Raw genomic sequence first — 27922 nt, 5'->3', positions numbered from 1 at the left:
ATGTACTTAGGGAAACCTTATGCCTATGACTCAGTTTAATGATTACCTCTTTGGAAAGGCCTTCTCTGACTTCCCGGTAATTTTCATCATTGTACACTGTTCTCATCCTTCACAACACTTGATAATTTGTATGCATGAGTATATGAACATGGATGCATTTGTTTTCTTACACATTAGTATACTTTTTATATCCCCCAAAGAAATATGTGCTGTGAGAAGAGAGACAATATCTTTTCCACTCACCAATGTAGGTTGTATGACCTTAGATAAGTAACTTAAACTTTCTGAGACTTGAATTTTGAATTACAAACTACAGCAATAATAGTTATCTACCTTATAGAATCACTTAGAAGAAAACATAAACATGAAATAGAATCCTAAGTACAACTTCCTGCTGTTTTGGAAGAACTCCCAGAACAGCCCCACATTCAGAAATAAGGTACCAGGCTATTCGCACAGGATTTGAAAAGGAGGTGATTCCAAACTGGTTTTTTCAGTCATAGAAATGTTTTCCCCTCAACTCAAGTTTAAAGAGATGGGCTTCCTGTGAGTTGATTCAGAGTTCCTGATGTATATTTCCCGAATTGTGAGGATCAAAAGCCTGAATAGTTGCCTCCACCTGAAGAGGAACTGCTCTACGTGGGAGCAGAGTGAAGATTGGATGGTGCAACGGGATGGAGCTGAAGTTCTCTGAACACCAGGGACAAGTGCATATCTTCCATGGACTAGATGTGGGTCTAAAGGTAGAAAGCTGGTCAAGGTTCCTTATTTAGAAGGACTTTCTGCAAAGGGCTGTCTGTGTCTCAATAGAGGGGTGGAGCACTGGTCACCCAGAGCTGAGAGACAGAGTTAAATGTGGCCATCCAGGGAAAGTCCTGTTTCCATCCACAGAACCGCAGTCTCGTGTTTGCCACCAGGAGCTCAGAGGAACCCATAAAAAGCCCCAGGAAGGAGAAAGCACCAGAGATTACACTTGTGCCATCCTAACGGTATTGAAACCAGGTTATAACCATATCACCCTGTAAAACTGTGCCCTTTTCCCATGATTGCCTGTTCTGTTCCAGAAAGGTAAAGAAAAACACAGATAGAAAACAGAGATCGAGCAAGGAGGCAAATTATATTCCTTTGTTCATTGCAGAGTATTTGGTCTCAAGTAAGGTAGAGCTGGGAAGGTGGAGTCATTTTAAATCAGGTAAGGGCTTGGAGATTTTATTTTATATTTAATTAAGTTAAAATCAGGGAATTGGAGTAGACTTTTAATTATTATTATAAGTGACCTGCCTGAGATTGTATCAAAGGCAAGGGTGAATTTATCTTCAAAGGGGTTTGTGGGAGGGCAGAAGGAAAAAAATACAGTTGGCTTCTGGTTTTACCTTACTAAATCCAGTTCATTCAATAAATAAGGCATGAAAATTTACAAAATACTTCACACAGCATCAGAGCTCAGTGAATGGTGAAGATCTAAACATTTGGTACACAGTACTTGAGATATATATTATTTCTCTGCTCTTTCTTTCCAATGACAAATTCTTCCAAAAAACAGCATGAACTTTTGAATAATTCTGAAGCTCTTTCTTGAATCTTCTACTAAATATTTCACACTGTAATTAATAACTTTCCCTGAGTCCTTTACAGACTAAAAGCGTAGAAGGGGGTCAGTCTTTCCTCAATATGATTTAGGATGGAACAGCAATAAGGTTCTGGGAAGCTTTCTCATTTAAATGCTAACATTCAAGAGAATGTAAATTTGCACCTAGTGCATATATCCACCATCTGACAGGAGACAGCAAGGAGCCAGAGAGCAGCCAGAGGTCAGTGGCTTGGTGCCCTCTGTATATTAGAAAGGCTCCTTACACACAATGACAAGCCGTCTGGCATCCCCAGATGGATCATGGATGAAGTGGGAGTCCACTTACTGTCTTTTCTGGGGAAATTTTGCAGAGTTATCTAAAGTATTTATATCTATAAATAAATTGCCTCATGTTTATATTCTTCAACTAATCAAATGCAAGCTTTTCTTTCTCTACCTCCCAACCACCAACATAGACTCTTAAAGGTGAAGAGGGCTTAAGAGATGACCCAGTTGGAGCTCTGCTCTAGAACAGGATCCTTTGAGCCTCTGCCTGAACCCTTGGGGTAACAGAGCTCACCATATTTGCTGCAAGGCCGTATGCTCTAGCATCTGGGAGTTCTCATTGTTCTCAAGCTTTACTTTTCTTTAAGCCAAGATCTGCTACCCATAATACCTACTCTCCCTAGTTCCGCCTTCGGATGAACAGACTTCTTTTGTATTAAAACTCTTTAAGTATTTTTCTCACTTTTTAGCAAACACTTAATTGAACATTTTGTGGGAGCTGCTATTATGGGTGCTTGGGGGTATAGCAATGAACAAAACAAAACTTTCTGTCCTCCTGGGGCTTATATTCTAGTATAAAAAAATGAATAGAATTTTGATATAATGCCGGGTGGAGGTACATGCTATGAGGAAAAATAAAGCCCTGAATAAAGGAAGGGAAAAGCTATGTGAATATCATGGGGCAGAGCGTTCCGGCAGAAAGTACAAGTGCAAAGGCCCTAGGCAGAAACATGTTTATAACTTTGGAGCAGCAGCAAGGGGGAGAGGGAGATTGATAGATGAAGTCAAAGAGGTAGCCAGAGGTGTGCGGAGTACTGTAAAGCCCTGGATTTAAGTGGGAAGGGAAGCTACTGGACAGTTTGAAGCAGATGCTTGAGTTGATACAATCTGAGTTTAAACAAAAAATCACTCTGGCTGTTGTATGGAGAATAGATTGTAGAAGACACAAAGTAGAAAAAGACCAGTTTGAATACCATTAGAGTAGTCTGGGCAAGAGGTGATGGTGGTTTGGATTATTGCAACAAGAGCAGAGTTGATTAAAAAAGGTGAAAGTGATTAAATTCAAGATTTATTTTAAGGGTAGAGTTGACAGGTTTTGTTAATATACTGAATACCAGGTGTGGGCAAGAAAGAAATATCAGGGATAACTTCTACTGCATTTTGTCCTAAGCAACTAGGCGTCATAAATTTAATGAGCTAAGGAAGATTCTAGGAACAGCTGGTTTGAAAAATAAAATTAAGAGTTACAATTTGTATATGCTAACCTGAAATGACTATTAGATATACAGCATGAAGATAACTATATTAAATATATAGTATAGGGATGGAAATTAAAACCATGAGACCAGACGAGACATTGTAGGAGGAGCGGTAGCTAGAGAAATAAGGAGGTGCCAACATTGAGTCCTAGGGAACTCTAGACTTTAGAGGTGATAGAAAGAAGATGTTTGAAAACCTTTGTAATTTCCTTTCCTAAATTTATATTCTTATATATCTTAGCATATTAAATTTTGAGAGCACGTTATTGAAAAACCAAAGTGGCTGTTTCCTGATAAAATATCTGATACCCTCCATGAAAATGAAATGTTAGTGCTAGGACTTGAGAACCAAGGTAGAAAAAAATAAAGCGGAAGTCTGAAATTGTTTTTTAAAATATTGTCTAATGGATCAAATGCTCAACTCTAACAAATATCTTTTCTAATCATGTCACTGGTATTAACTCAAAGTTATCATGAATACAAATAGCAGGAGCAAAGCTGAAGCTTTTCACAATTAACTTTTCCATTTTTTTTTTCCTGGTACTATTCTTAATAGTTATGTTTTATTCCTGAGAAATTGTACTGAATTTACAACAAATGTCCACAACAATTTTTGTTTTCTTAACTTTTTGAAAACTTTAAGAGTTTTCTTAAGAAAAGTTCCAGGAGAAATTTCCAGGTAAAACTTTTAGAAGTTGTGACTTACAATATTGAGGAACTATACCAACTAATTTAATGAGCAAAGTAGCCAGGCACGACTCCTCCATTGATTGGGTCATGGTGCCTTCTGTGAATAAAGGAGACTAATTTCCAAGTGCTAAAGGAGAGATTTAGAAGGGAGCAATTCAATTTCATCAAACAGTTGGTGAGCTGCCAGACACTCAACTGTCAAATTTGGCTTCCAAGCACTCATGCAAAGTATAACCCTTCTGAAGTTTGACCTAATGGAGCCATCAGGAAATGATCACAACCAATCTTGCTGGGGCCATCTGAAATGCCTGTTGCCAGTAACAATCCAGGGTAGAAATGTGTGTATGACAGATAATCAAGCAAATGAATATACTACTGTGCTATTTAGAGCAGTGAAGAAATCCATGTGATAATAGACCTAAAAGACTCTTTTATTAGTTAATATAAATGCAGAGTCTCAGAGAGTTAGGTTTCTATTAAACAAATACGAAAAATATCAATTTTATTTTAAATTTAAGCGTAGAGAAAAGACTTCTAAAAATTAAGCACCTTTGTTCTAACATCTATATTCTTAAAGAAGAACCACACACCGCTTCAATTTATCAGAAAATCAAAGTGCAAACACCTGGGAAAGAATAGAGTATCAAAGAAAAAAGCAGTTGATGTTTCTGAAGACAAGATCCATCCAAAAAAATTATATATATATATATATGTATATATATATATACACATATATATATATTCACCACATCTTTTTTTTAAGATTTATTTATCTGAAAGAGAGAGATAGTGAGAGACAGCACAAGCTGAGGGGAGGGGCAGAGTGAGAGGGACAGGCAGACTCCCCACTGAGCAGGGACCTGGAGTGGGGCTCCACCCCAGGACCCCAGGATCATTACCTAAGCCGAAGGCAGATGCTTAACCGACGGAGTCACCCAGGCGCTCCCCACCACATTTTCTCTATTCATTTTCAATGGATACTTCCATATCTTGGCTATTGTAAATAATGCTGCTGTAAACAAGGGGTACATGTAGCCCTCTAAATAAGTGTTTTTTTTTTTATTCTTTGGGTAAATGCCCAGTAGTGCAATTGCTGGATCATAAGGTAGTTCTATTTTTAATTTTTTGAGGACACTCCGTACTGTCTTCCACAGTGGCTCTACCAGTTTACATTTCCACCAAAAGTGCACGAGGGTTCTTATTTCTCCACATCCTCACCAACACCTGTTGTTTCCATGTTTTTGACAGGTGTGAGGTGATATCTCATTATAGCTTTGCTTTGCATTCTGATGGTTGATTTTAAGCATCTTTTCATGTGTCTACGGCCATCTGTATTTCTTCTTTGGAGAAATGTTTGTCCATGTCTTCTGCCCATTTTTATTTTTTATTTTATTTTTTATTATTTTTTTAAGATTTTATTTATTTATTCGACAGAGATAGAGACAGCCAGCGAGACAGGGAACACAAGCAGGGGGAGTGGGAGAGGAAGAAGCAGGCTCATAGTGGAAGAGCCTGATGTGGGGCTCGATCCCATAACGCCAGGATCACGCCCTGAGCCGAAGGCAGACGCTTAACCGCTGTGCCACCCAGGCGCCCCTCTGCCCATTTTTAAATTGGATGATTGTGGTTTTGTTTGGGGGGGTTGAGTTGTATCAGTTCTTTACATATTTTGGATACTAATGCTTTGTCGGTATGTCATTCACAAATATCTTCTCCCATTTAGTAGGATGCCTTTTAATTTATTTGGTTGTTTCCTTTGCTGTGCAGAAGCCTTTTATTTTGATGTAGTCCCAATAGTTTATTTTTGCTTTTGTTTCCCTTGCCTCAGGAGACATATCTAGAAAGATGTTATGACATTTTATTACCTGTGCTCTCTTCTAGGATTTTTATGGTTTCAGGCCTCACACTTAGGGTCTTATTCTATTTTGGGTTTATTTTTGTGTATGGTGCAAGAAAGTGGTCCAGTTTCATTCTCTTGCACATTCCTGTCTGGTTTTCCCAACACCATTTGTTGAAGAGACTATCTTTTTCTCATTGCATATTCTCGCCCTCTTTGTTGAAGATTAACTGACCATATAATTGTGGATTTATTTCTGGGATTTCTATTCTGTTCTATTGATCTATGTGTCTACTTTTGTGACAGTACCACACTGTTTTGATTACTACAGCTCTGTGATATAACTTGAAGTCTGAAATTGTGATGCCTCCAGTTTTGTTTCTCTTTTTCAAGATTAATTTGGCTATTTGGGGTCTTTTGTGGTTCCATACAAATTTTAGGATTGTTTGTTCTAGTTCTGTGAAAAAATGCTGTTGGTGTTTTGATAGGGATTGCGTTAAATCTGTAGATGGCTTTGGATAGTATAGACATTTTAATATTTGTTCTTCTCATCCATGACCATGGACTGTCTTTCCATTTCTTTGTGTTGTCTTCAATTTTTTTCATCAATGTTTTATAGTTTTCAGAGAACAGGTCTTTTACTTCTTTCATTAAGTTTATTCCTAGGTATTTTATTCTTTTGGGGGCAATTGCAAATGAGATTGTTTTCTTAATTTCTCTTTTGGGTGCTTCATTATTAGTGTATAGAAATGCTATGGATTTCTGTACATTGTTTTTGTATCCTGCAACTTTACTGAATTCATTTATCAGTTCTAGTGGTTACTTGGTGGAGTCTTTAGGATTTTCTATATATAGTATCATGTCATTTGCAAATAGTGAAAGTTGTACTTCTTCCTTACCAATTGGGATGCCTTTTATTCCTTTCTCATGTCTGATTGCCATGGGTAGGACTTCCAGTACTATGTTGAATAAAGGTGGTGAGAGTTCCTGATCTTAAGGGAAAGTTTCTCAGTTTTTCCCATTGAGTGAGATATTTTCCGTAGGTTTTTCATATAAAGGCTTTCTTATATTGAGGTATATTCCTTCTAAACCTGCTTTGTTGAGGGTTTTTATAACGAATGGATGTTGTACTTTGTCAAACGCTTTTTCTGAATTATTGACATAATAAAATGATTTTTATCCTCTCTTTTATTGATGTAATGTATCATGCTGATTAATTTGAAAATATTGAAGCAGCCTTTCATTCCTGAAATAAATCCTACTTGATTGTGGGATTTTAGTTTTTTAATGTATTGTTGGATTCAGTTTGCTAATACTTTGTTGAGCATTTTTGCATCTATGTTCATCAGAGATATTGGCCCATGGTTCTCTTTTTTGTGTTTGTGTTTATCTGGGTTTTTTTTTTTTTAAGATTTTATTTATTTATTCGACAGACATAGAGACAGCCAGCGAGAAAGGGAACACAAGCAGGGGGAGTGGGAGAGGAAGAAGCAGGCTCATAGCAGAGGAGCCTGATGTGGGGCTCGATCCCATAACGCCAGGATCATGCCCTGAGCCGGAGGCAGACACTTAACCGCTGTGCCACCCAGGCGCCCCTGTGTTTATCTGGTTTTAAAATCAGGGTAATGCTGGCCTCATAGAATGAACTTTGAAATTTTCTTTCTTTTTCTTTTGGAAAAGTTTGAAAAGAATAGGTATTAACTCCTCTTTAAATGTTTGGTAGAATTCACCTGTGAAGCTGTCTGGTCCTGGACTTTTGTTTGTTGGGAGTTTTTTGATTACTGATTCAATCTCCTTGCCAGTAATCAGTCCAAATTTTCTATTTCTTCCTGATTGGAAGTTTTGGTAGGTATGTTTCTAGAAACTTATACATTTCTTCTAGGTTGTCCACTTTGTTGTCATATGACTTTTTAAAGTACTTCCCTACAAACCTTTGTATTTCTGTGGTGTCAACTGTCATTTCTCTTCTTTTATTTCTGATTTATTTGAGTCCTCTCTCTCTCTCTTTATGAGTCTCTATTTGAGTCTCTCTCTCTCTCTTTTATGACTAGAGGTTTATCAATTTTATTGATCTTTTCAAAGAACTAGCTCTTGTTTTCATTGATTTTTTTAAGTGTCTATATCATTTATTTCTGCTCTAATCTTTACCATTTCCTTCCTTCTGCTGGATTTGGGTTTTGTTCTTCTTTTTCTAGCTCTGTTAGGTGTAAGGTTAGGTTGTCTGAAATTTTTCTTGAGGTAGGCCTGTATTGCTATAAACTTCCCTCTTAGAACTGCTTTTGCAACCCCAAAGATTTTAGATCATTGTATTTTCATTTTCATGTTTCCACATACTTTTTGATTTCCTCTTTGATTTCTTGCTTTACCCATTCATTGTTTAGTAGATGTTATTTAACCTCCATGTATTTGTAGTCTTCCCGTATTTTTTCTTGTGGTTGATTTCCAGTTTCATTGTAGTGTGGTCAGAAAAGATGCAAGGTATGACTGTGATCTTTTTAATTCCTTGAGACTTGTTTTATGACCTAATATATGATCTATTCTGGAGAATGTTCCACGTGCACTTGAAAAGAATGTATATTCTGTTGTTTGGGGATGGAATATTATGAATATATCTATTAAATCCATCTGGCCCACTGTGTCACTTAAAGCTGCTATTTCCTTGATTTTCTGTCCATTGATGTAAGTGGGGTGTTACAGTCCCCTACTATTATCATATTACTATTGGTTAGTTCCTTTATATTTGTTATTGTTTTGTGTATTTGGGTGTTCCCATGTTGGGTGTGTAAATATTTACAATTGTTATGTCTTCTTGCTGGATTGCCCCATTAATGATTATATAGTGTAATTCTTTGTCTCTTGTTACAGCCTTTGTTTTAAACTTAATTTTGTCAGGGGCACCTGGGTGGCTCAGTTGGTTAAGCATGTGACTCTTGATTTTGGCTCAGGTCATGATCTCAGGGTTGTGGGATTGAGCCCTAGGTCGGGCTCCATGCTCAGCTGGGAGTCTGCTGCTCTCCCTCTTTCTCCCTATGTGTTTTGATTAGAGCATTTAGTCTATTTATAGTCAAAGTAATTACGGATAGGTATGTATTTATTGCCATTTAAACATTTTTTTGGTATCTGTTTTTGTGGATCTCCTCTGTCCCTTTCTTCCCTTTTCTCTTCTCTCTCCATGAGTTGGTTTTCTCAAGTGATATACTTGGATTCCTTTCTCTTTATTTTTTGCATATCTTTTACCAGTTTTTGATTGCAGTTACTATTAGGTTTATATATAACATCTTCTGCATGCAGCAGTCTATCTTAAGTTGATGGTCACTTAAGTTTGAATCCATTCTTTACTCCTCTCCTCCCCATGTTTTAGGTATATGGTGTCATACTTAACGTTTTAGTTTTATAAATGTTAATGCTATTTCTTATGAGTGATTATCATTTTATTACACATAGCGCTTTAACTACTTTTTATAACCAGAACATAAATAAGCATTTAAGAAAAAAACAAAACTGAATTCTATATTGTTGGTATTAATACTGGCAAGCCCATTTCCCTGTGTATATCTGCTCATCCTTCCATTTCTAAACTTTGTTTTTCCTTAAAAAATGTTTTTGTTATTTAAAAATACATAATATATGTACATGATAGATAGGCCAAAAGGTACAAAATGTATACAATTACACAGTTTTCCTTCCACAGAGTTTCTCTGTTGGGGCAAACCACTATTATCAGTTATATTTCTAAATATTTTCTATGCATATACAAGCATATTGTTTATATTCATTTTTCTTCTGCACAAATGATAAAACATTATGTAAATTGTCAGCACCATGTATGTGGTTAAACAACATATATGGGATTTTGTTCCTTATTGTTTCCATTTTTTGATTCTAGAGCTATTGTTGCAATTAACTTTATTTCACACATATGCGAGTTCATTTATAGGATTCCTTGAAGTAGAATCACTAATCCTCGAAGTAGAATCCTAGCCGAAGAACCACTAATTTCTACAAGTAGAACCACTGATCACAACACCAAATGGTTTGGGTATTTAAAAAGCTGGGGGTAGGGGCGCCTGGGTAGCGCAGTCGTTCAGCGTCTGCCTTCGGCTCAGGGCGTGATCCCGGCGTTCCCGGACCCGAGTCCCACATCGGGCTCCTCGGCTGGGAGCCTGCTTCTTCCTCTCCCACTCCCCTGCTGTGTTCCCTCTCTCGCTGGCTGTCTCTCTGTCACATAAATAAATAAAATCTTTAAAAAAAATAAATAAAAAGCTGGGGGTATTTTAAAGTTGCTTTTGAAGATAATGGAGCAGTTCATACTCTGCAGCAATGTGTGAATCAGCCTCCTTCTCCACACCTGGCAACACAGTGTGTTGTCACAGTTTTTGAATGTGGACAGTTTGACAGGTGAAAAATGGCACCTTGTACTTTAATTTACAGTTTTTTAATTAGGAGTAAGATTGACTATTGTACAGAAGTGTGATACGCTTATTGGGAACACTTTTCCACTCTATGGCTTTCTTTTTCTCTCTCTTTTAATCAACAAAAGTTCCTAATTTTACTCCATTTCAATTTACCCATCTCTACCTTTGTAGGTCTATATTTTCATTTTTAAGTATAAAAATTTGATGAGTGACAACTTATTTGGGTTTAGATTATGAAGCAGGGATGCAATTTTATTAATTAATTAGATAATTAATCAATTTTATTTTTTAAAGATAGATGCAGTTTTTCTAATATGACTTAGTAAACAATATCTTTTTCTCCTCATTCAAAATGGCACCTTTATCATATACTGAATTTCTTGATGTTCATTATCAATTTTTGGATTTTTCAGTCTTTTATTTTGACATTTAATTTTAAATTATCATAGCTTTATAATATGTTTTAGTATCTGGCTGGCCTGGACATACCTCATTATTTTTCTTTTTCTGAATTTTCTTCACTATTCTTGCTTATTTTTCCATATAAACTTTAGAATAAGTTTTTCTGGTTCAAATTTTTTTCATTAGTGTTTTTGCTTTAAATTTTTAGTACAGCAGTGAAAATTCACATTTTTAGTGCTGCATCTTCCTTTCCAATGATGTGTAATGGTGTTCCCTTCTTACATATTCCCTAGTAACATTTTAAAGTTATCTTTATATAAATCTCACATATTTATCAAAAAGTTTATTCTTAAGTGTTTATCATTTTTGTTGCTATTGTAATTGGTATATTTTCTTACACTAGATCTTTTAATTGGTTACTGTGTTTATATGTGTGGATATATTGCTGAATGATTTCTATATATTAGTTTTATACCTAGGTCCTTACTCAATTCTTTTACTGTTTTAAATAATTTTTGGATGACTTCCTTTGGTTTATCATCATAAATAAGGATATTTTTTCACATTTTCAATTCATAAGCAAATAGCAAATTTATGTCTGGAACAATGTAAATGATTGCTGTGATAAAGGGCATATTTTAAAAAGTTTGGATGGCTGACGATATATTTTCTGAATCCTTGCGTTGTCTGAACACCCTGGGCCACCACCTCTTTTTCTCAAAACTCTGCAGTGCCTATTTGATGTAGCTTTAGAATATTCCTTTCTGCTTTTATTTTTTTTAAGTTTATGCTCACTATGACTATTCTCAAGTTCTGCTCTTTGTCACTAACTTCAGTGACATCTAATTTTTTTCTTACTGTTTATGATATATTCATGAGTTCTATAAAGATGCTATTAGGCCCTTTATTGGATTCCTCAGGTCTGCAGTTTTTCTTTGCTGCTCAGTCTGTAGTTTTATCATTTTGTCTTTCAGCACTTACTTTATTGAATTTATTTTCTTAAGTTCTTCTATAGCATGATTCATGAATAATTTTTCTGTTCCTTGAATTATAGTTTGAGCTATTTTTCTTATTTTTTTCTTCCTTTTATTTGCAGATTATAAAGACCAAGATCACCTAGGGGTAATAGCGTGAGTTTCGGAGCCACACAATTCTATCCTGTCTCTGTCATTATTTGTGTAATTTCAGGCAAGTTATTGAATCTCATATCTGCATATGTAATAAAAGTGGCACATTGGAATTCTTATAGGGATGAAAAGAGATATATAGATATAGATATATACACAACACTTAGAACATACAATAAGTGCTATCTATATGTAAGTGCCTAACATACAGTAAGTGCTTACTAAATTAGATTATAATGACGATGCTTCTTTTTTGTTTTGATTGTGGTATGTTTACAGAGTTATTAAAATGTTTCCATCCTGCTCATGATTGGGCAGTTCAATCAGATGCTCTTTGTTATAGTATATGTGACTAGTTTACTCTTTTCATTTACACCTATAAATATTTTGGTTTTTTTTACAAAAAAAGTTACAGTGGGGGGCGGTCTAGATAATTTGTGTTCTAATCACATCAGCACATGAGGCAACAACTGGGGAAGGAATTGGGGAAGAGCTCAGTAGAGGCTGGAGTGAAGTGTGCCATTTTTCTTAAACACCCAAATTCTGCTATCTTTGAGATTCTTGTCCTATGCCAAGGTACATCTACTTGGGTTATTTCCCTAATTCAGTGTGTGGTTACAGAACCTTAACTTCCATGGGAGAATATCAGCATTACTGCTCACTTCACCCACTTTAGATTCTCCCAACAGCAGGTTTCAAGTTTCAACTACTCTTTGAAAAAAGGTAAGGCTATCAGCTCAATGTAATCTTCTCCAGATTTACCTGTATATGTGAGAAGTCTCAGGATTTTGTCAGTCACCAACCAACTTTCAGGTAGGGGATGGGAATGGGGTAGCATCTGAACTTTTCTAAGCCTACCAGTAACTGTTTCTGTCCTTTCTCACAGTTTTTTAAGAGTATCATATTAAGTTGTGCTTCATTCCTTCTTTCATCACTGTTAGAGAAAAATTTTGATGTTGTCGTTAGCAATTTCCCTTGTGTGTTGCTCATTTTGTGAGTTATTGGAGGAGAGAATTTCTGTGAGCAGATAAGATTACTCTGTTCTCATAACCTGGAAACTGTTTCTTTAGTAGTACATGCATTCTGCTTCATGGAAAAGTTTGCCTATAGACATTATTATTATTATTATTATTATTATTATTATTATTATTATTTTGAAGTCTAATTAACATAAGTGTTACAGTAGTTTCAGGTGTACAGTATAATGACTTAAAATAATAGGCATTCTTTTTACCTTTATCTGTTATTTTTATGCTCAGTCTTTTCTTATATCCCTGGGATTCACTTTCACATCTATGTGAACTGGGAAACAGGTGTCCCTGACCAAATCCATCCTGTTTCTAATTATTCTATCACCTATCTTCCTTTAGGTCACTTTAATGGACACAAATGAGTAAAGGATGGCTAATATGAGGAATGGTTAAATTACTATCAAGAATGATATCAATAGGTCTGGATAATAGGCTCAGTCCAACAGTCTTATATTTACCAGAGATAAATATAAATTTATAAATGTACATCAAAAATCAATTATTCTAAGAGAGAGTATAACATATATAATAGCCAGTAGTTCATATGAAATGTTTACATATGTAAATATGTAATTTGGATGGAACCAACAAAAAGGGTCTTAAAAACAAAGCTAACACAGTTTTACATTATATTAAATAAACAAAGTATGGAGCTCATACACAAAAATCTATTCACTGTGGTCTGTACTTACAAACATTACCAAGGGATCTCTATATACAATTCTGTATATTGTGATTTAGGTGGGATATTGTCAAACTTGAGAAAATTCATAGGATGGAAACAGTAAAATAGAGGGTATAAAAATCATGATGTATCAGGAATGGTTAATAAATGAGGTTTCCTTAGTCTAAAGGAGAGAGGCCTAAATGGAGACTTGACAGTGTCCTACAAATGAATGAAGGGGTGTCCTATGAAGAGTTGTCCATCATAGCTAAAGAGGGCAAGAATGAGAGTAATAGACAATTTTAGAGGAATTCCAGCTTTCAGCTCAATTTTGGGAGGGGGGATCCAGTGAATGGGGCAATCTCCCAAGTGAACAGCTGTCACCAGTATTGGAAAGCTGTTTCTTTCCAGAGCACTGAAGTAGAAATCAAAGTCCTTGTAAAAACCTGCGTCTATATTTATCTGGTGGTACTAGAATTATTATGTATATGCACATTCCACACACTATAGTGGGACCACTATCTCCCTTGATGACACACCATATCTTTATCTCCAACTTGTAGTCGCGTAAGTAAAAGGTGTTTGTTACAACTTTGCCAAATATATAAATGAGTGTGTGCATTTTGAGAGATTAGACTATTTGACACTTAAGAATTCTTGCATATCAACATTATTATGATTTTAAACAACTGGTAGGTACCATATTCAGTTTATTCAAATGAGTGGATCTATGAAGGCTAAATTTTCCCATATGACTCAGCTGCTTATGAATATTCAGCAAATATTTTTGGGTTACTGGGAAGCAACTATTAAAGTCTTTGTTCCTAAGATTAATGGCCTATACTGAACCAACTCTATATGCTTTCTTCATTCATGACTATTAGGGACTGAATTGCCTAGATAAATATGCCTTGTTTGTTTCCTTTCTTATTTTCACTTTTTCCTTCTTCTTGACTGCTCTCTTTTTAGCCTTGACTGACAATTCTCAGCTTTTCCTAAAATCATCTTTATTGTGCAAACTTCCAACTTTCCGTGGATTCTTGGTAGGATCTCATGACTGTTTAACCCATAACATATTTCATGTTTACAAATCCTTAAGTTGGCATTTTTAATGTAGTTTAAAGCAGAGATTTTGTCTCTCTTATTAGCTTTTCTATAAGGGATAAAGTGTCCAAGGTATCTAGCTGCAATTGAATTACACTTAGAGAAAAAGTCCATGTAGTACAAGGCTTTTGACTGACAGCTAATGGCACCTGGAGTCATGGTTCATGAATAAAAAATACCACAATCTCTAATTTTATTGGATCTCAATGTTCCATAGGAGGAGAGGAGAATTTAATGGGTATGGTTGATGAGTTAGGAAACCAAAATGGATTTAGTTAGGGGACTGCAATGAATTTAGCATGAAGCTAGTCCTAGGCAAAAGAGGATTTTGTTATTTTAGTCTAGATGAATGCCTGTATTTTAAGAAGGTATTTTGGAGAAAAGCCAACACTTCTTTATTTATTGACATTCTTTTGGTTTAGCATTTTGAACGCCCGGCTTAATAAATGTTTTTGAAATAAAATATTTATTGAGTGAATGGATGATTATTTTCTGCATATATTCGCTTCTTAAAAAAGGAAACAGTGAAGAGGCACACTTTAAACTTTTTGGGCACTAACACGTACCCGGGGTCTCATTAAATTCTCACAATAACCAAGGCAGCCACTTAATACTCCCATTTAGCAGTTAGGTAAAGGAAGGGTTTAAACTAAGGTGTTGTCCAAATCCTAATAAAATTGCTTCGCTACCGGTCATAAAATGGAAAGATTTATAGTCACAGTATTTACCATGGCAACATATTTCCTTTTAAAACTTAAAAAAGTGTTATATAGGTATTTACCTCAACAAATATTTACAGCTAGGTAAACAGTGTTTGCTGTGTGAACTATAAAACTTTTGTTTTATAAATGTCAAAAAATCAAAATTACACCTACCTACTACAATCTGTTTTTGAAATCTGAAGTTTTCATGGCAAAATAATTTTGACTTTAAAGATTTGTCAGGGAGCCATTAATCTATAAATTCCATTAAAAATTATGAGCTAGCTCTAAACAGCAAAGAAGTAAATTAAGGAAAGAAACAATGGTTGCATGTTAGCCTCAAAGGGCAAGTGAAAGGAATGGCATCATTTCTTAATTTCCAAAAGGATTTAGCAAATGTAACCAATTGTCTTACTCTCCTATACTGTAGAATGTACACAACAGAGGGATTACAGTGGCCATATCTGTAGTTTTTTTTTCCATGAATAAATAATTTGCTACAAGATTTCAGGGGAGAGCTTTTTACAGATATCATTCTGAAGACTGACTAAATACTAGCTCAGAGAAAAAAGCCTCACAGTCCACAAGGATATGTCTTTTATCCAAAAATAATCAGGGACTAACCACATATATATTCAAGAAATTCTATAGAAAGTTCCTCAGAACAAGGTGAACTCATCAAATGTGTTGTCCTTTGTCCAATTTAAAAAAAGGATTTCTTCTTTTGGGGGACAGAGAGTGGTGACTGAGGCACAATATATTTCCAAGAAGACTGGTTCTCTCGCTTAATACAAATAGGCATTTTCTCTTTGACTCTGCACATTATACTTGAATAAGAGGTTTCACTGCACATGCAGTCAAGCAAATGCCCCTGTGTACTCAGGGGAACAATTCTGGTAATTCAAAAGGACTGAAAAATTTCAGCACTAAAAGGAAAATGTGTTTTGAGACCTCATGCCAAACAGCTGAATTTGCCATTTGTGCTTATTAAGAATCAAACCATTATTCAGAATGGTCCTTTACCACAGATAGGCCTACCTGCCACTTGGAACTCAGAGCCCAGGACATGGGCCTAAATAGAGAGTAAACTGTGCCTTGAATTCAGAGACACACTTGCATATGCATTAAAAAGGAATACACATTATAATTTACCCCATGATAAGAAAGGGGGGAATGTATGGTGTCCCTTGATGCAGTGCAGGGTTGGATGCCAGTAATCAAAGCAGTTGCATAACCTTTGTGCTCAGTGTTGACCCAGGGGTCTGGTGAACTGCTTGGGTATAAACAGCTGAATTATGGACATCTGAAAACTTTGCTCTCCTAAACACTTCTGAGTTATCGTGGTCAGGTGATAGTAGTCCAGTTTGTTAGAAAATGCCATCAGCAAAGCTATCCATGGACAGAGGGAACAAAAAGAATGGTTTCAGTGCTGGCAATCTCTGTAGTATGTGTAAGGAGGATGCATTTAATTTTCAACTAAAATCTTAGTTCATTCAAATGTTCACAGAGTACTTGGTGTTTACTCAATACCTGCAGCGCTAGGCCTATATACCAAAATTCAAGTTGTAGAATAATTTACCAAGTAACCATCTCTGAAAACTGTCATATGAGTGCCTCATATCAACACCAAGGAAGTTCACTTCAGGATCATTAGTGTCAGAGAGAGAAGAGACAAGAGTAGATGGCAGAACAAGGACAGATTAGAAAAAAAAATGAGTATGCAGATAGAGACAAGTCATAAGCTTCATTCAAGTTAGATATCTGAGAAGTTCTCTGTCCGTAATACTGGATGTATGCCATATTAATGTTTAACCAAGCTGGACAATAAATCTATCAAGAAGGCTATTAAGAAAAAATAAAATAAAAATCCTCAATAATTTGGAATCTGATTTTTGATTAATCAGCCTTTTAAGCAAAGTGTTAGGTGCTTCAAATACTGTTTCATCCCAATCTCTTGAACAGACAGTTAAGGTCAAGTTTGAAAAAAAGAGGACCAATGCAAGGGTTTTATTCCTTGTAATAAAATCATTGATCTTACATCTTGGCCATTCCTTTTTCTGCTTGCCATACTGCAGTGATGGTCGTGATCTGTCTTGGACTCTCCTCCATCTCTCCACTCCAATTCCTCCCACTTACTGCTCAGAGTTTGGTCACAGACTGAATCTAGGGCTTGTATCTTCCTTTTCAGTGTTCATCAGATGCTTCCAATTTGCACAGGTCGGGCAGAGATCATAAACTCAGTGCCTTAAGTGTGAGAATTAGCAGCTTGTTCATTTTCTTAACTTAGGTTGCTGATATCGCTTTCCTACACCCTATGAGTTGTTTGGATCACATTGTAACAAAAGTATGAACAGAGAGGCAGCAATAAAGCACGTCTGAAGTCCTTGGGAGTGAAAGATTGCTTCTAATTCGATCAGTCTCTTGACAGTTTTGTGAGGAGAGAAAACTGAACCGGCTTGGCTTTTGGGGGATGGATATGATTCTGACAGGCACTGACCATAGTGGTAAGGAAAGGCATTCCAGAGGTGGGAATGCAGTGAGCGAAGTCCTAAGGGCAGGAGAGTATGACCTGTGTTTAAGAAATTGTACAGAGTCCAGTAGCTCTATGTTTAACTTTTTAAGGGACCTCCACACTGTTTTCCAAAGTGGCTGTACCAACTTGCATTCCCACCAACAGTGTAAGAGGGATCCCCTTTCTCCACATCCTCTCCAACATTTGTTGTTTCTTGCCTTGTCAATTTTTGCCATTCTAACTGGCTACCCTATGATCCAGCAATTGCACTACTGGGTATTTACCCCAAAGATACAGATGTAGTGAAGAGAAGGGCCATATGCACCCCAATGTTCATAGCAGCATTGTCCACAATAGCTAAATTGTGGAAGGAGCCAAGATGCCCTTCAACAGACAAATGGATTAAGAAGATGTGGTCCATATATACAATGGAATATTACTCAGCCATCAGAAAGAACAATTACCCAACATTTGCAGCAACATGGACAGGACTGGAGGAGATTATGCTGAGTGAAATAAGTCAAGCAGAGAAACACAATTATCATATAGTTCCACTCATTTATGTAACATAAGAAATAGCAGGGAGATTGGTAGGAGAAGGGAGGGAAGAATGAAGGGGGGGTAAACAGAAGAGGGAATGAACCACGAAAGACTATGGACTCTGGAAAACAAACTGAGGGCGTCAGAGGGGAGGGGATGGGGGATTGGGATAGGCCAGTGATGGGTATTAAGGAGGGCACATATTGCATGGAGCACTGGGTGTTATATGCAAATAATGAATCATGGAACACTACATCAAAAACTAAGGATGTATTGTATAGTGACATAACATAATAAAAATTATTATTAAAAAAAAAAAGAAATTGGATAGAGTCCAGCCTCCCTGGATATGGAGCTGCATGAATGAGAAGACAGAAGAGAAGGCTGAAATGGAATTTTGTCCCTGGAGGAGAGGGAGATCATAGGGGGCATGAAATGCTATGGCAAGAAATTTAGATTTTTACCTAGTGGCAATGAAGAACCACTAGAGACATCTGAGCAGGGGAAAACAATGAATAGAGCTGTGATTTTTGCAAAATGTATCTAAGAGGAGCATATAAGCAGGGATATCCATGTCCATAATGAAGATATGGATAACACAATAATGGCAGTGAAGATTTTAAAGAGATTACTTGTGTTGGAGGTAACTTCCAAAGAACATGATGCCTGATTTAATAAAAGCAATAGGGAAGAGAGAAGAATCAAAAGAAAAGGATTCTGAGCTTTTTAATTTGGGGACTAGGATAACCTTTAACTGAACTGGAGAGGTCAGAGCAGGAGATTACACTGGGGAAGGGGCTGTGGTGGAAGTTGGTACTAAGGAGACATCATGAGGTCAGTTTTCAACATGCTTGGAGCTATTTCTGCACATGGAGTCTACTGAAATATTTGCCCATACTAGGAAAACTAAGGAAAAATATATACATATAAACATAGATGCACATTTTCATAAAACAGATTCATATGCCGCATGATAACTCAGACACTGTTAGAAATAAATTTGTATAGAGCCAGAGAGAACTCAGCTGCATACACAATATATGTGCATGGATATATGCTAAAGGCAATAAACTTTGTGTGTGTGTGTGTGTGTGTATGCATATGCACGCAGAAATCTGGGTTAACATGCAAAAATATATCTAGTGGCTCCATCTGGAATTGCTGAATATTAAGAAATTTTAATTAACTTTTAATTTATTTTAATAAATAGTCCACAAATAACAGTCAACAAATAATACTAAAAAACAAGATTATAGAAAATACTAGAAGAGGCTCTTTTAAAGCACTGGGGATGTAATGAGCACTGGGTGTTATACACAACTAATGAATCACTGAACACTACACCAAAACCTGAGGATGTACTATATGTTGGCTAACTGCATTTAAATTAGAAAAACAAAGAAATAAAGCACTGGGATGAGTATGTGCTTTGCTGCTTTTTTAAATCAAATTTTAGCCAATTATGATAATAAAAAGAGTAAAAATAGTATAAACATGTATTTAAAATTTACAATTATTATCCTGAGAATTAGCTTATAAATTAGACACTCAGGTTATATCGATTTTGCAGAAGAGGAAGGTTGAGGCACAGAGAGGTTAAGGCACTTGTTTTGGGACCCACAGCTACTTAAAGACAACAGGGAACCTCACCACTACACATGTGGCCTTTCCAATGACTGAAGTATACACATTATAAATAGCCATTAGTATAATGACTCTTACAGCCAGAGTATTTTATACTTATTTTTATTTCTTATACAAAATGAGAACTATAATCTTCACGGCATTTTCAGTTTGCACTATTACAGACCTATGGAAGTGCAACATATGCGTGTGTTTGTGTGTATGTGAAAAAATTAAAACATGCTTAAAATATGTTTTGTAAATAATAAAGAATTGCAGAACTGTTTTGAGAGATGGACTTTATCACTCAGTTTTAATAAAGTGGCTAAAATAAAGCCACAAGCAAGCCTACTTTTGGATATTGACAAAGTTATGGCCTTAACATTTTTCAATTTTAGAACTTGACCTTAACCTAATTGTATAATCCTTAAGCAATAAGAACATCTTAAAAGAAGACATCTCATTTCTTCTTTTTTTTTAAATTTATTCATTCGACAGAGATAGAGACAGCCAGCGAGAGAGGGAACACAAGCAGGGGGAGTGGGAGAGGAAGAAGCAGGCTCATAGCAGAGGAGCCTGATGTGGGGCTCGATCCCAGAACGCCAGGATCACGCCCTGAGCAGAAGGCAGACGCTTAACCGCTGTGCCACCCAGGCGCCCCAAGACATCTCATTTCTTATAGAGGTTTAGGCTTCCTTGGCTCAGGCCACAGGAACAAATCTGCACATGTTTAATTATATAGCTTCTTAGAAATTATGACTTAGAGTGTTCTTGGGAAAGTCACTAGAAAGACGTGTATTGTAAACCAATTTCCTGGGAAACCACATGCCTACTTCAGATTTTCTTCCTTGCATATTTTTGGTTGCTTGGAAAATTTAAATGAATTTGTCTAATCACTACTTCCTATACATGATTACCCATTTTTTTCCTAAACTGTCCACAAACAGACACCCCAGCTGCTTGCAGTGACCAAATCTGTAACTGTGAGGTTAGGAAAATTTTTACATATTGTTAAGAAAAGACATTCTATGGGGTGCCTGGGTGGCTCAGTCCTTTAGCGTCTACCTTCTGCTCAGGTCATGATCCCAGGTCCTAGGATCCAGCCCCGCATCAGGCTCTCTGCTCAGCGGGAAGCCTGCTTCTCCCTCTCCCACTCCCCCTGCTTGTGTTCCTTCTCTCACTGTCTCACTCTCTGTCAAATAAATAAATAAAATCCTAAAAAAAAAAGAAAGAAAAGACATTCTAAATTATTAGTGGATATTACCCAAAATCTTCATTACTGAAATACATGGCCATAAATCAACCACCAGTAATTCCAGTTGAATATTGGGAAGATCAGCACTGCTATAGAGACAGAATCACATACATCAAAGCTCATTTCAGAATTAGTACTTTATACAATTATGGAATAAACATAAGGGTATAGAATTAAAAAAACTATACATTTAACTCTATCACAAATTATTTTTCAAGGATCCCTTAACACTATATAACCAGAAAAAACCCACAAATAAACAAAACCAAAAACAATCCCAAAACAAAAGTAGTCTGGGCATTAAGAATATCTACAAAAATAGATTCTTATTTTTATTATAACTGTTCAAAATAGCTAATAGAGCCATATTCACAACCTTTATATTAAAGATTATTGATGAAAAGTGAGAAAATCAATATTCAGATATTTCCCCAATTCTAGATATATGACAAAATATAGGGTAAATTCAGAATATTACCTTGACAGGGATTTCAAACAGATATCTTCCAGTTCTGCCTCCTAGATCTCCTTTTCAAATGCATCACAGTCTTTTCAACATGTTCAAAAGCAAATTCCTAATCTCCCCACTTGGGTTCCTCTCCAGTCTTCCCCGTCTCATAGATGGCACCCTAATCCATTCAATTGCTCCGTTAGAAAACTGGGCCTCATCCTTAGACATACTCCATATCTAGACCAATTAAGTGGCATTAATTATTTCTCCAACACACAGCTTGACTCCATCCGTTTTTCTTGACCTTCTGCAAGTAACCCTTAAAAGATCTCTGCTCCCACTCATGCCCCTTCAATGCATTTTCTTCACAGTGGCCAAATGATCTTCTGAAAATGGCTAATTTGATTATGTCACTCCTATGCTGAAAATTTTGCAATAACTTTTTGTTACACTTGAAATAAAATAACAAATCTTTAAATATGGTCAACAAGGCTTTGCATGATCTGGTGCTGCTTACCTTGACAATATCATTTCATGTCTTTCATTATCCTATCATTAAACACCAGTCACAGTTGACTTCTTTCAATTCCCAGAAGATATGAAGATCTTTTCTACTTCAGGGCCTTCATACACACATGCTTTTACTTCTGTCTGGATGCTCTCCTCCACTCTTTTATTATCTGGCTAACTTCTATTTTTATTTTTCTTTCAAGGTTTAGTTTAAGTGGCACTTCCTTACAGAAGTCTTCTTTGACCCTCTAGTTGCTTGGCCAATTTAAAATCTTTTATGTTCATTCTAGCATGTTTCCCGTTTATATTACAGGTATTTTCTACATCAGGCTATCATCTCCTTGAGCAAGAACTATTTCTATTTTTTTCATGAATCTCCATTGTCAGCCTCTGGGCCAGGAATATAGTAAATACTTAATATTCCTTGAATCATTGAAGGACTAAATTGATGAAGACATCCGGTTAGTTCTGTATTATACACAGATAATTGAGGTGAGTTAGCCCAGTTGGCTAGAGAGTTGATGGACTAAAGAGAATGGCCACATCTCAACAAAGGGTAGATGATAAGGACCTGCGGACATGCGTTACAATTTTAAATGTTCTGGAGTATTCTGGCTCTCCTGGTCAAGATGAATCATGACACATGATCCACCACAGAGCTGATTTCATTTTGCCTTGCATTAAAGTTAGTTGACTTTAAGTCTTTCTCTCCCATGAGAACTTTCTGATTTTTCCATCAGAATCACATCTGATTCATCCTTATCCTCCCTGGTGCATGAGAGTCTCCACGGTATGAGTTAAACATTGGCAGAAATTTATTTTAATATATCGTCATTCAAAACAAAGAATTAAAAGGTGCCAAGTGAGTTAACATTTCAAAGTATCATTATATTTAGTGCAGAATCTAATTTAATTATTCAGTTTACTGATTCAGCACTTCCTGTGTTTAAGGCACTGGGAAAGGCATTAGGAATTGAAACAATGACTAACACCTTTTCTTTTCTTGGGTGTCAATAAACTTTATATAGAAAAACAAATCCCTATCAGTGACCTCTGGATGGTATCAGTACAAAAACATATGACTGACTAAACATAATCCCAACAGGACCAACAGGCCCACATCCCACCATAGGGATGTGGCAGGAGCCTGCTTTCTGGAATGTGAGGTTAGTTCTAATACCTTCCTGGTTCTTCACACCTCAGTAGACCAAACCTATCATTCGTATGTCATGCACTTTTGGGTTATTGCCAGGGTATTCTTGGTGGATTGTGCTCACCTGTCTCCACTTCCCCCTTTTTATGTCCTAGGGCAATTCCTGTCCTATTCCCAGCTTAAAGGAGACAACAGTTCAGACTGAAATAAACCAGCCAAAGGGGGCCCTGGTATCAAAGATCCCCCAAATCTGTTCCTGCTAAAATTAAGGAGTTTTGGCTATGGATTCCCTAGAACCTTGAAGTGCTCTGCTGAGCAGTTGGAGGTCATCCAATGAATGACTCAGCTAGCAGGAGGCCTGCTAATAGATGCTAATGTTTTGCTGAGTGCCTCAAACTGGTATTTGCTTTAGGGCTGTGCTGAATAATTGCTGTTAATTGAATTGTAGAAATATCTACTTGTTATTTGTAAATAGTATATATTTTTAATAAAAATAGTGTGATGCTCAAATTGTTTATCTTTAAAGCACCTTGCAAATATGATTTTAGTAAATGTGTAGAGGTTAGAAAGTGTTTTCTTTCATACTAGCAGACACTGTGGTATGCAAGTACTTTACTTTTTTTTTCCAGATTTAATTATGTGATTTTAATGCATTTGTATTTAGCCCACAAGGCATCTTTGTATATTTTCATTACATTACCAAGCAATTATAGCTAAGGCTGAAATTATCTGTAGTAAAAAAAAAAAATTCAAATAACATGTATATACAGGTAATATTTGTTTGGCAGTCAGTTTGGGCCATCCACTCTTCTAAATACTTTATGTGAATTGGCTCATCTAATCCTCACATTTCTAGGGGCAAATACTATTATTAGCTGCATTTTGTAGATGAGAAAATTAAGGCTCAGAGAGGTTAAGCAATTTGCTCAAGGTCAAACAGCTAGTGAGCTGCAAGAGGTAGCACTTTGGCTCTGGAGGCTACACGTTTAACCAGCAAGATTTAGTTAAATGTTTAATTCTCATAAACCCTGTGGGACAGATGCTACCATTATGATCCCCATTTAATAATGAGAGGATTGGTCCAACCAATATCACTCTGCCGGTAAGTAGCTGAACAAGGCTTTTAAACTCAGTCCTGTCTGACTCTTGGGTCTGAGATCTTAAATATCAGCCACTACTGCCTTCCAGAGAAGGCAGTGTGCTTACTTCCTTGGTGTCCCATATAGCATTAGAGATTAAGTAGATTTTAAGGGAAAGAGAAATGATTTACTCAAATAATACAGTAACTATCCAGTCATAATCTTCTAAAAATATTTAAAATACTGTTAAGCCAATTATTGGATTTTTCTAAAATACTTGAAATACTGTTAAGCTAAAATTAAATGTCATCATTCTGAAGAGCAGAGCCCAAACGACTATTCTTAAAAATTAGTGTAATAATTCATCTCACTGTTCGTGTGATTCCCCAGAGTAACTGCGATTACCTCAAGAGATTTGTGAGCATTTAAAAAAAATAAATTTTAACTATTTTGACTATTGCAAGTATAAAAATGTTCTGTAGTACTTGCTGGGTGTAATACCTGAGAATATTACAAATTAAAACAAATCACAACAGTAGTATAAACATATAATAACTGTTATTTCAGGACAGACTAATTTACTTACTATCATTCATATTATTACTATTTTATTAAATGAGGAGCCACCATTTATATCTTAAAAAAGAGAAGGAATGTATATGCCAAGTCATGATGATACAGTAAAATTAAAAATTTATAGAAAAATTCAACTGGTTTATATTTATAAGAACATTGCTTGTAAGGACATTCTTATATAAATCTGCCCTTTCTTTCTCTGAGTTCATATTTAGAGTATTGATTTCCTTGACCTTCTGTAAAAACCACTATTGCATGATTGCAAATGTCTAGGTGAGCACTGAATGTCAGAACATAAAAGAAGAGAGTATGTTGTCAGTGGATTACGGCACACATTTTAGCCAAATGGCTTGTCACAGGTGTCTCATTGCTAGTCATTTATGTTTTTATTACCTTTAGGCCCTTTGAACAGTTTGATCTCCACAACAGTCTCCAGAATGGGTCGTCTTCTGCGCACATACAGCCGAACGATAGACCCCGCCTCTTTGAGAGCTTCCACGGCTTTGCTGTGGGAAACCTCTGACACGTCGACCTCGTTCACCCGCAAGATACAATCATTGACCCTGGAAGACAGGGAAAGAAGTAAAAGTGAGGGGTGGCTGGGAGGATTTTTTAAACCATATTAAAGTGGGGAAGCAAAGAGTACAAGCAATTTTAAAATGTTTCTATTTGGAAGAAACAGTTCAAATGAAGGAAACCTTGAACTCCCCAGCCTTCCCACCTTCCCAAATGGACTGCACTACTGGTCAGGCCCTTCTGGCACCCGGGTCCACTGGGAAGGGGGGCACGTGGTGCAGTTAGAAAGACATGTTTTAAGGTCTCTTGTCAGTTACATCATTGTTTTGTTTGGTTTTAACTGGTTTGACTGAGGGTTAGGATTGCAGTGGTTCTCAGAATTTACTATGGACTATAGAGACATCACAATTGTAATCTTGTAGATTAATTTTCCTTAAATTTTTAATTTGCTACTCATAAAGGTAATAAATAGTCATTTTAGAAAATCTGAAAAATGTAACCATGTAGAAAGAAGAAAAAATATACATGACCCAATCATCTAAAATATATGTGTTAGCTTTCTGGTAAACAATCTTCTCATGTTTCTTTTTCTTCCCCCTTCAAATTCATATCACAGTATTATAGATATTAAAGTTCAGATTTTCACAAAATTCAAAGAAAATCTCAGATAATCTTTGCTTTAGGTATTTACTTTGAAAATCAAGAATAATGGTAACTAAACTCTCCTTGTTGGCATTTTCTCTTGGGAAGGAATAATCTGACTTTTCTATAAAACCGTCCAGGTAATATATATTTATGTAGCCATGGATTTCAAATCTCTTCTATATTCATGATAATTAGTAAAAACTTTAATAATGGTTAAAAGTATGAGGCTTGAGACTAGAAAGATTTCCTTCCTTTACTCTGAATATCCACTCTAGTATGGCCCATCTCAGTTCCCGGTATTGCTCAGGGTAAAAAATAAGGGGCTACCCTTACTTGACTTCCTCATCCCATCACCATACATTCAGCTCTACCTGCAAAGTGTATCTGCAATCCATCCATGTTTCTTAATCTGCACTGCTACCACCCTGGTTGAAGTCAACATCATCTCTCACCTGGCTTATTTCTACAGCCTTCCACCCCATACAAAAAGTATGGGAAGAATTTTTATATAATTTTTTCCCATAACTTCTCTATACCTGTTTGGGGAGCTGAGTTAAAGAGACTTGTCCCAATGAGAACTCTGACTAGCTTCAAAATTCTGAGGTGAAACATTTCACTTATTAAGATTCAATGATGTCATATCATCATAACAGATGATATGGCTTTAATAGGTTTACACACACATTTCCTCTCTGAGTGACCAAAAAAAAAAAAAAAAAGGAAAATTACCAATTAAAATAGTTTCTAGAATGTCGGCAACACGGGTGCCAGCCGCCCTGCAGCAGCTGGTCCTTTGAGAGTGGGTAATTTAGTCATCTCATGATAATGCAAACACATAGTGTTTACCATCACCCTATGCTCAGAATATTAATCATATCTTAAAACACTGCTTTCCATAGAAGGGAGTGGCTGACATTTAAAAAAGAATTCTGGATGTTGTATCTATTCAAACTGTACTAAATTTTTCCTTTTGTATACAGTGGAATCCTTAATTGTCAATTGCAGGGGTGAGGACATCACAGCCTAAATCAGATGTTTTTTCTTGAACATGCAGAGGAAGTAGGCGACTTTAGTTCAGTAAAAAGAGCACTGGACTAGCTTTCAGGATGCTTGGACTGGAGTCCCAGGGGCGTGACCACGGTCAAGTCGGTTCATCTCTTTGAACCTCAGGCTCCCACGAAAAGAATAAGTGTGCCAGAGTTAATGAGAGGAGTAAGCAGACAGGCAATGCATCTGGGTGTGAGTGTGAACTGTGGTGTATAGTGCATACAAAAGCTGCAGCTATTGATCAAAGACGAGTCAGAGATGCTATGCTCAAGGACATATTGAAAGGTGAACAGGATGGAAATGGAAATTTTAAGAGGGCTTGCATGTGCCGTATCATTCTAGCCATTTCATTTATTCACTGGTACTTAAACCCCACCATTTCTGAAACACTGATTCTCATTCTACAGATGATGAAATTTACCGACAAGATCACAGGGGTGTTGAGGACAGGGACATGATTCCAACCTCATTTTGCCTTTTTCTGAAGCCTGTGCTGATACAGAGTTCCTCAGAATGGGTCGTTTTAAATTAAGCAAAATAAATAAATTAATTAATTAATTAAAAAAGCAATAGGGGCGTGAGAGGCAAAATTTATATATTCAAATTCTCAAAATATAGAGGAAAGAATACCAAGCCAAAGTAGGGCACTCAACTTCCCTTCCTCCCACTCACTTGAAACAGCATCTGGCTAGAGGGTCATAGTTATTTAAAATTAATTTGCTTTCACTACTAGTAGATAACCTTTGTGAGTAAAGTCACCACTTGCATTCATTTTGAAACATATAAATATATCACTAGCTTCAGACTCAAGTAACACTTTGTCCCAATAAAAAAAGTACAGTCTTTATCACATTCCTGATATGTATTAGAAATCTACTTACATAAATATTTTCTCCCCTACCCATGCAACTAAGTTGATGGTTTCATTTT

The 27922-nt window shown here is 36.3% G+C and overlaps 1 protein-coding gene across 18 annotated transcripts in view; it reads right to left on the bottom strand.

Moving 5' to 3' along the window:
* Positions 1-27922, bottom strand: part of DLG2 (discs large MAGUK scaffold protein 2) — a 1964683-nt gene that overhangs the window by 490387 nt on the left and 1446374 nt on the right. For all 18 annotated transcript variants that reach the window (XM_034666214.1, XM_034666215.1, XM_034666218.1 and 15 more), the window contains one exon: positions 25178-25347. In XM_034666214.1, the coding sequence (XP_034522105.1) occupies positions 25178-25347 (170 nt within the window). The remainder of the gene's footprint in view (positions 1-25177; positions 25348-27922) is intronic.

This window comes from Ailuropoda melanoleuca, chromosome 8, assembly GCF_002007445.2.
Source record: "Ailuropoda melanoleuca isolate Jingjing chromosome 8, ASM200744v2, whole genome shotgun sequence".
NCBI lineage: Eukaryota > Metazoa > Chordata > Mammalia > Carnivora > Ursidae > Ailuropoda > Ailuropoda melanoleuca.
Note: the sequence above shows the minus strand (reverse complement) of the source record. Positions and strands in the feature narration are given on the sequence as shown.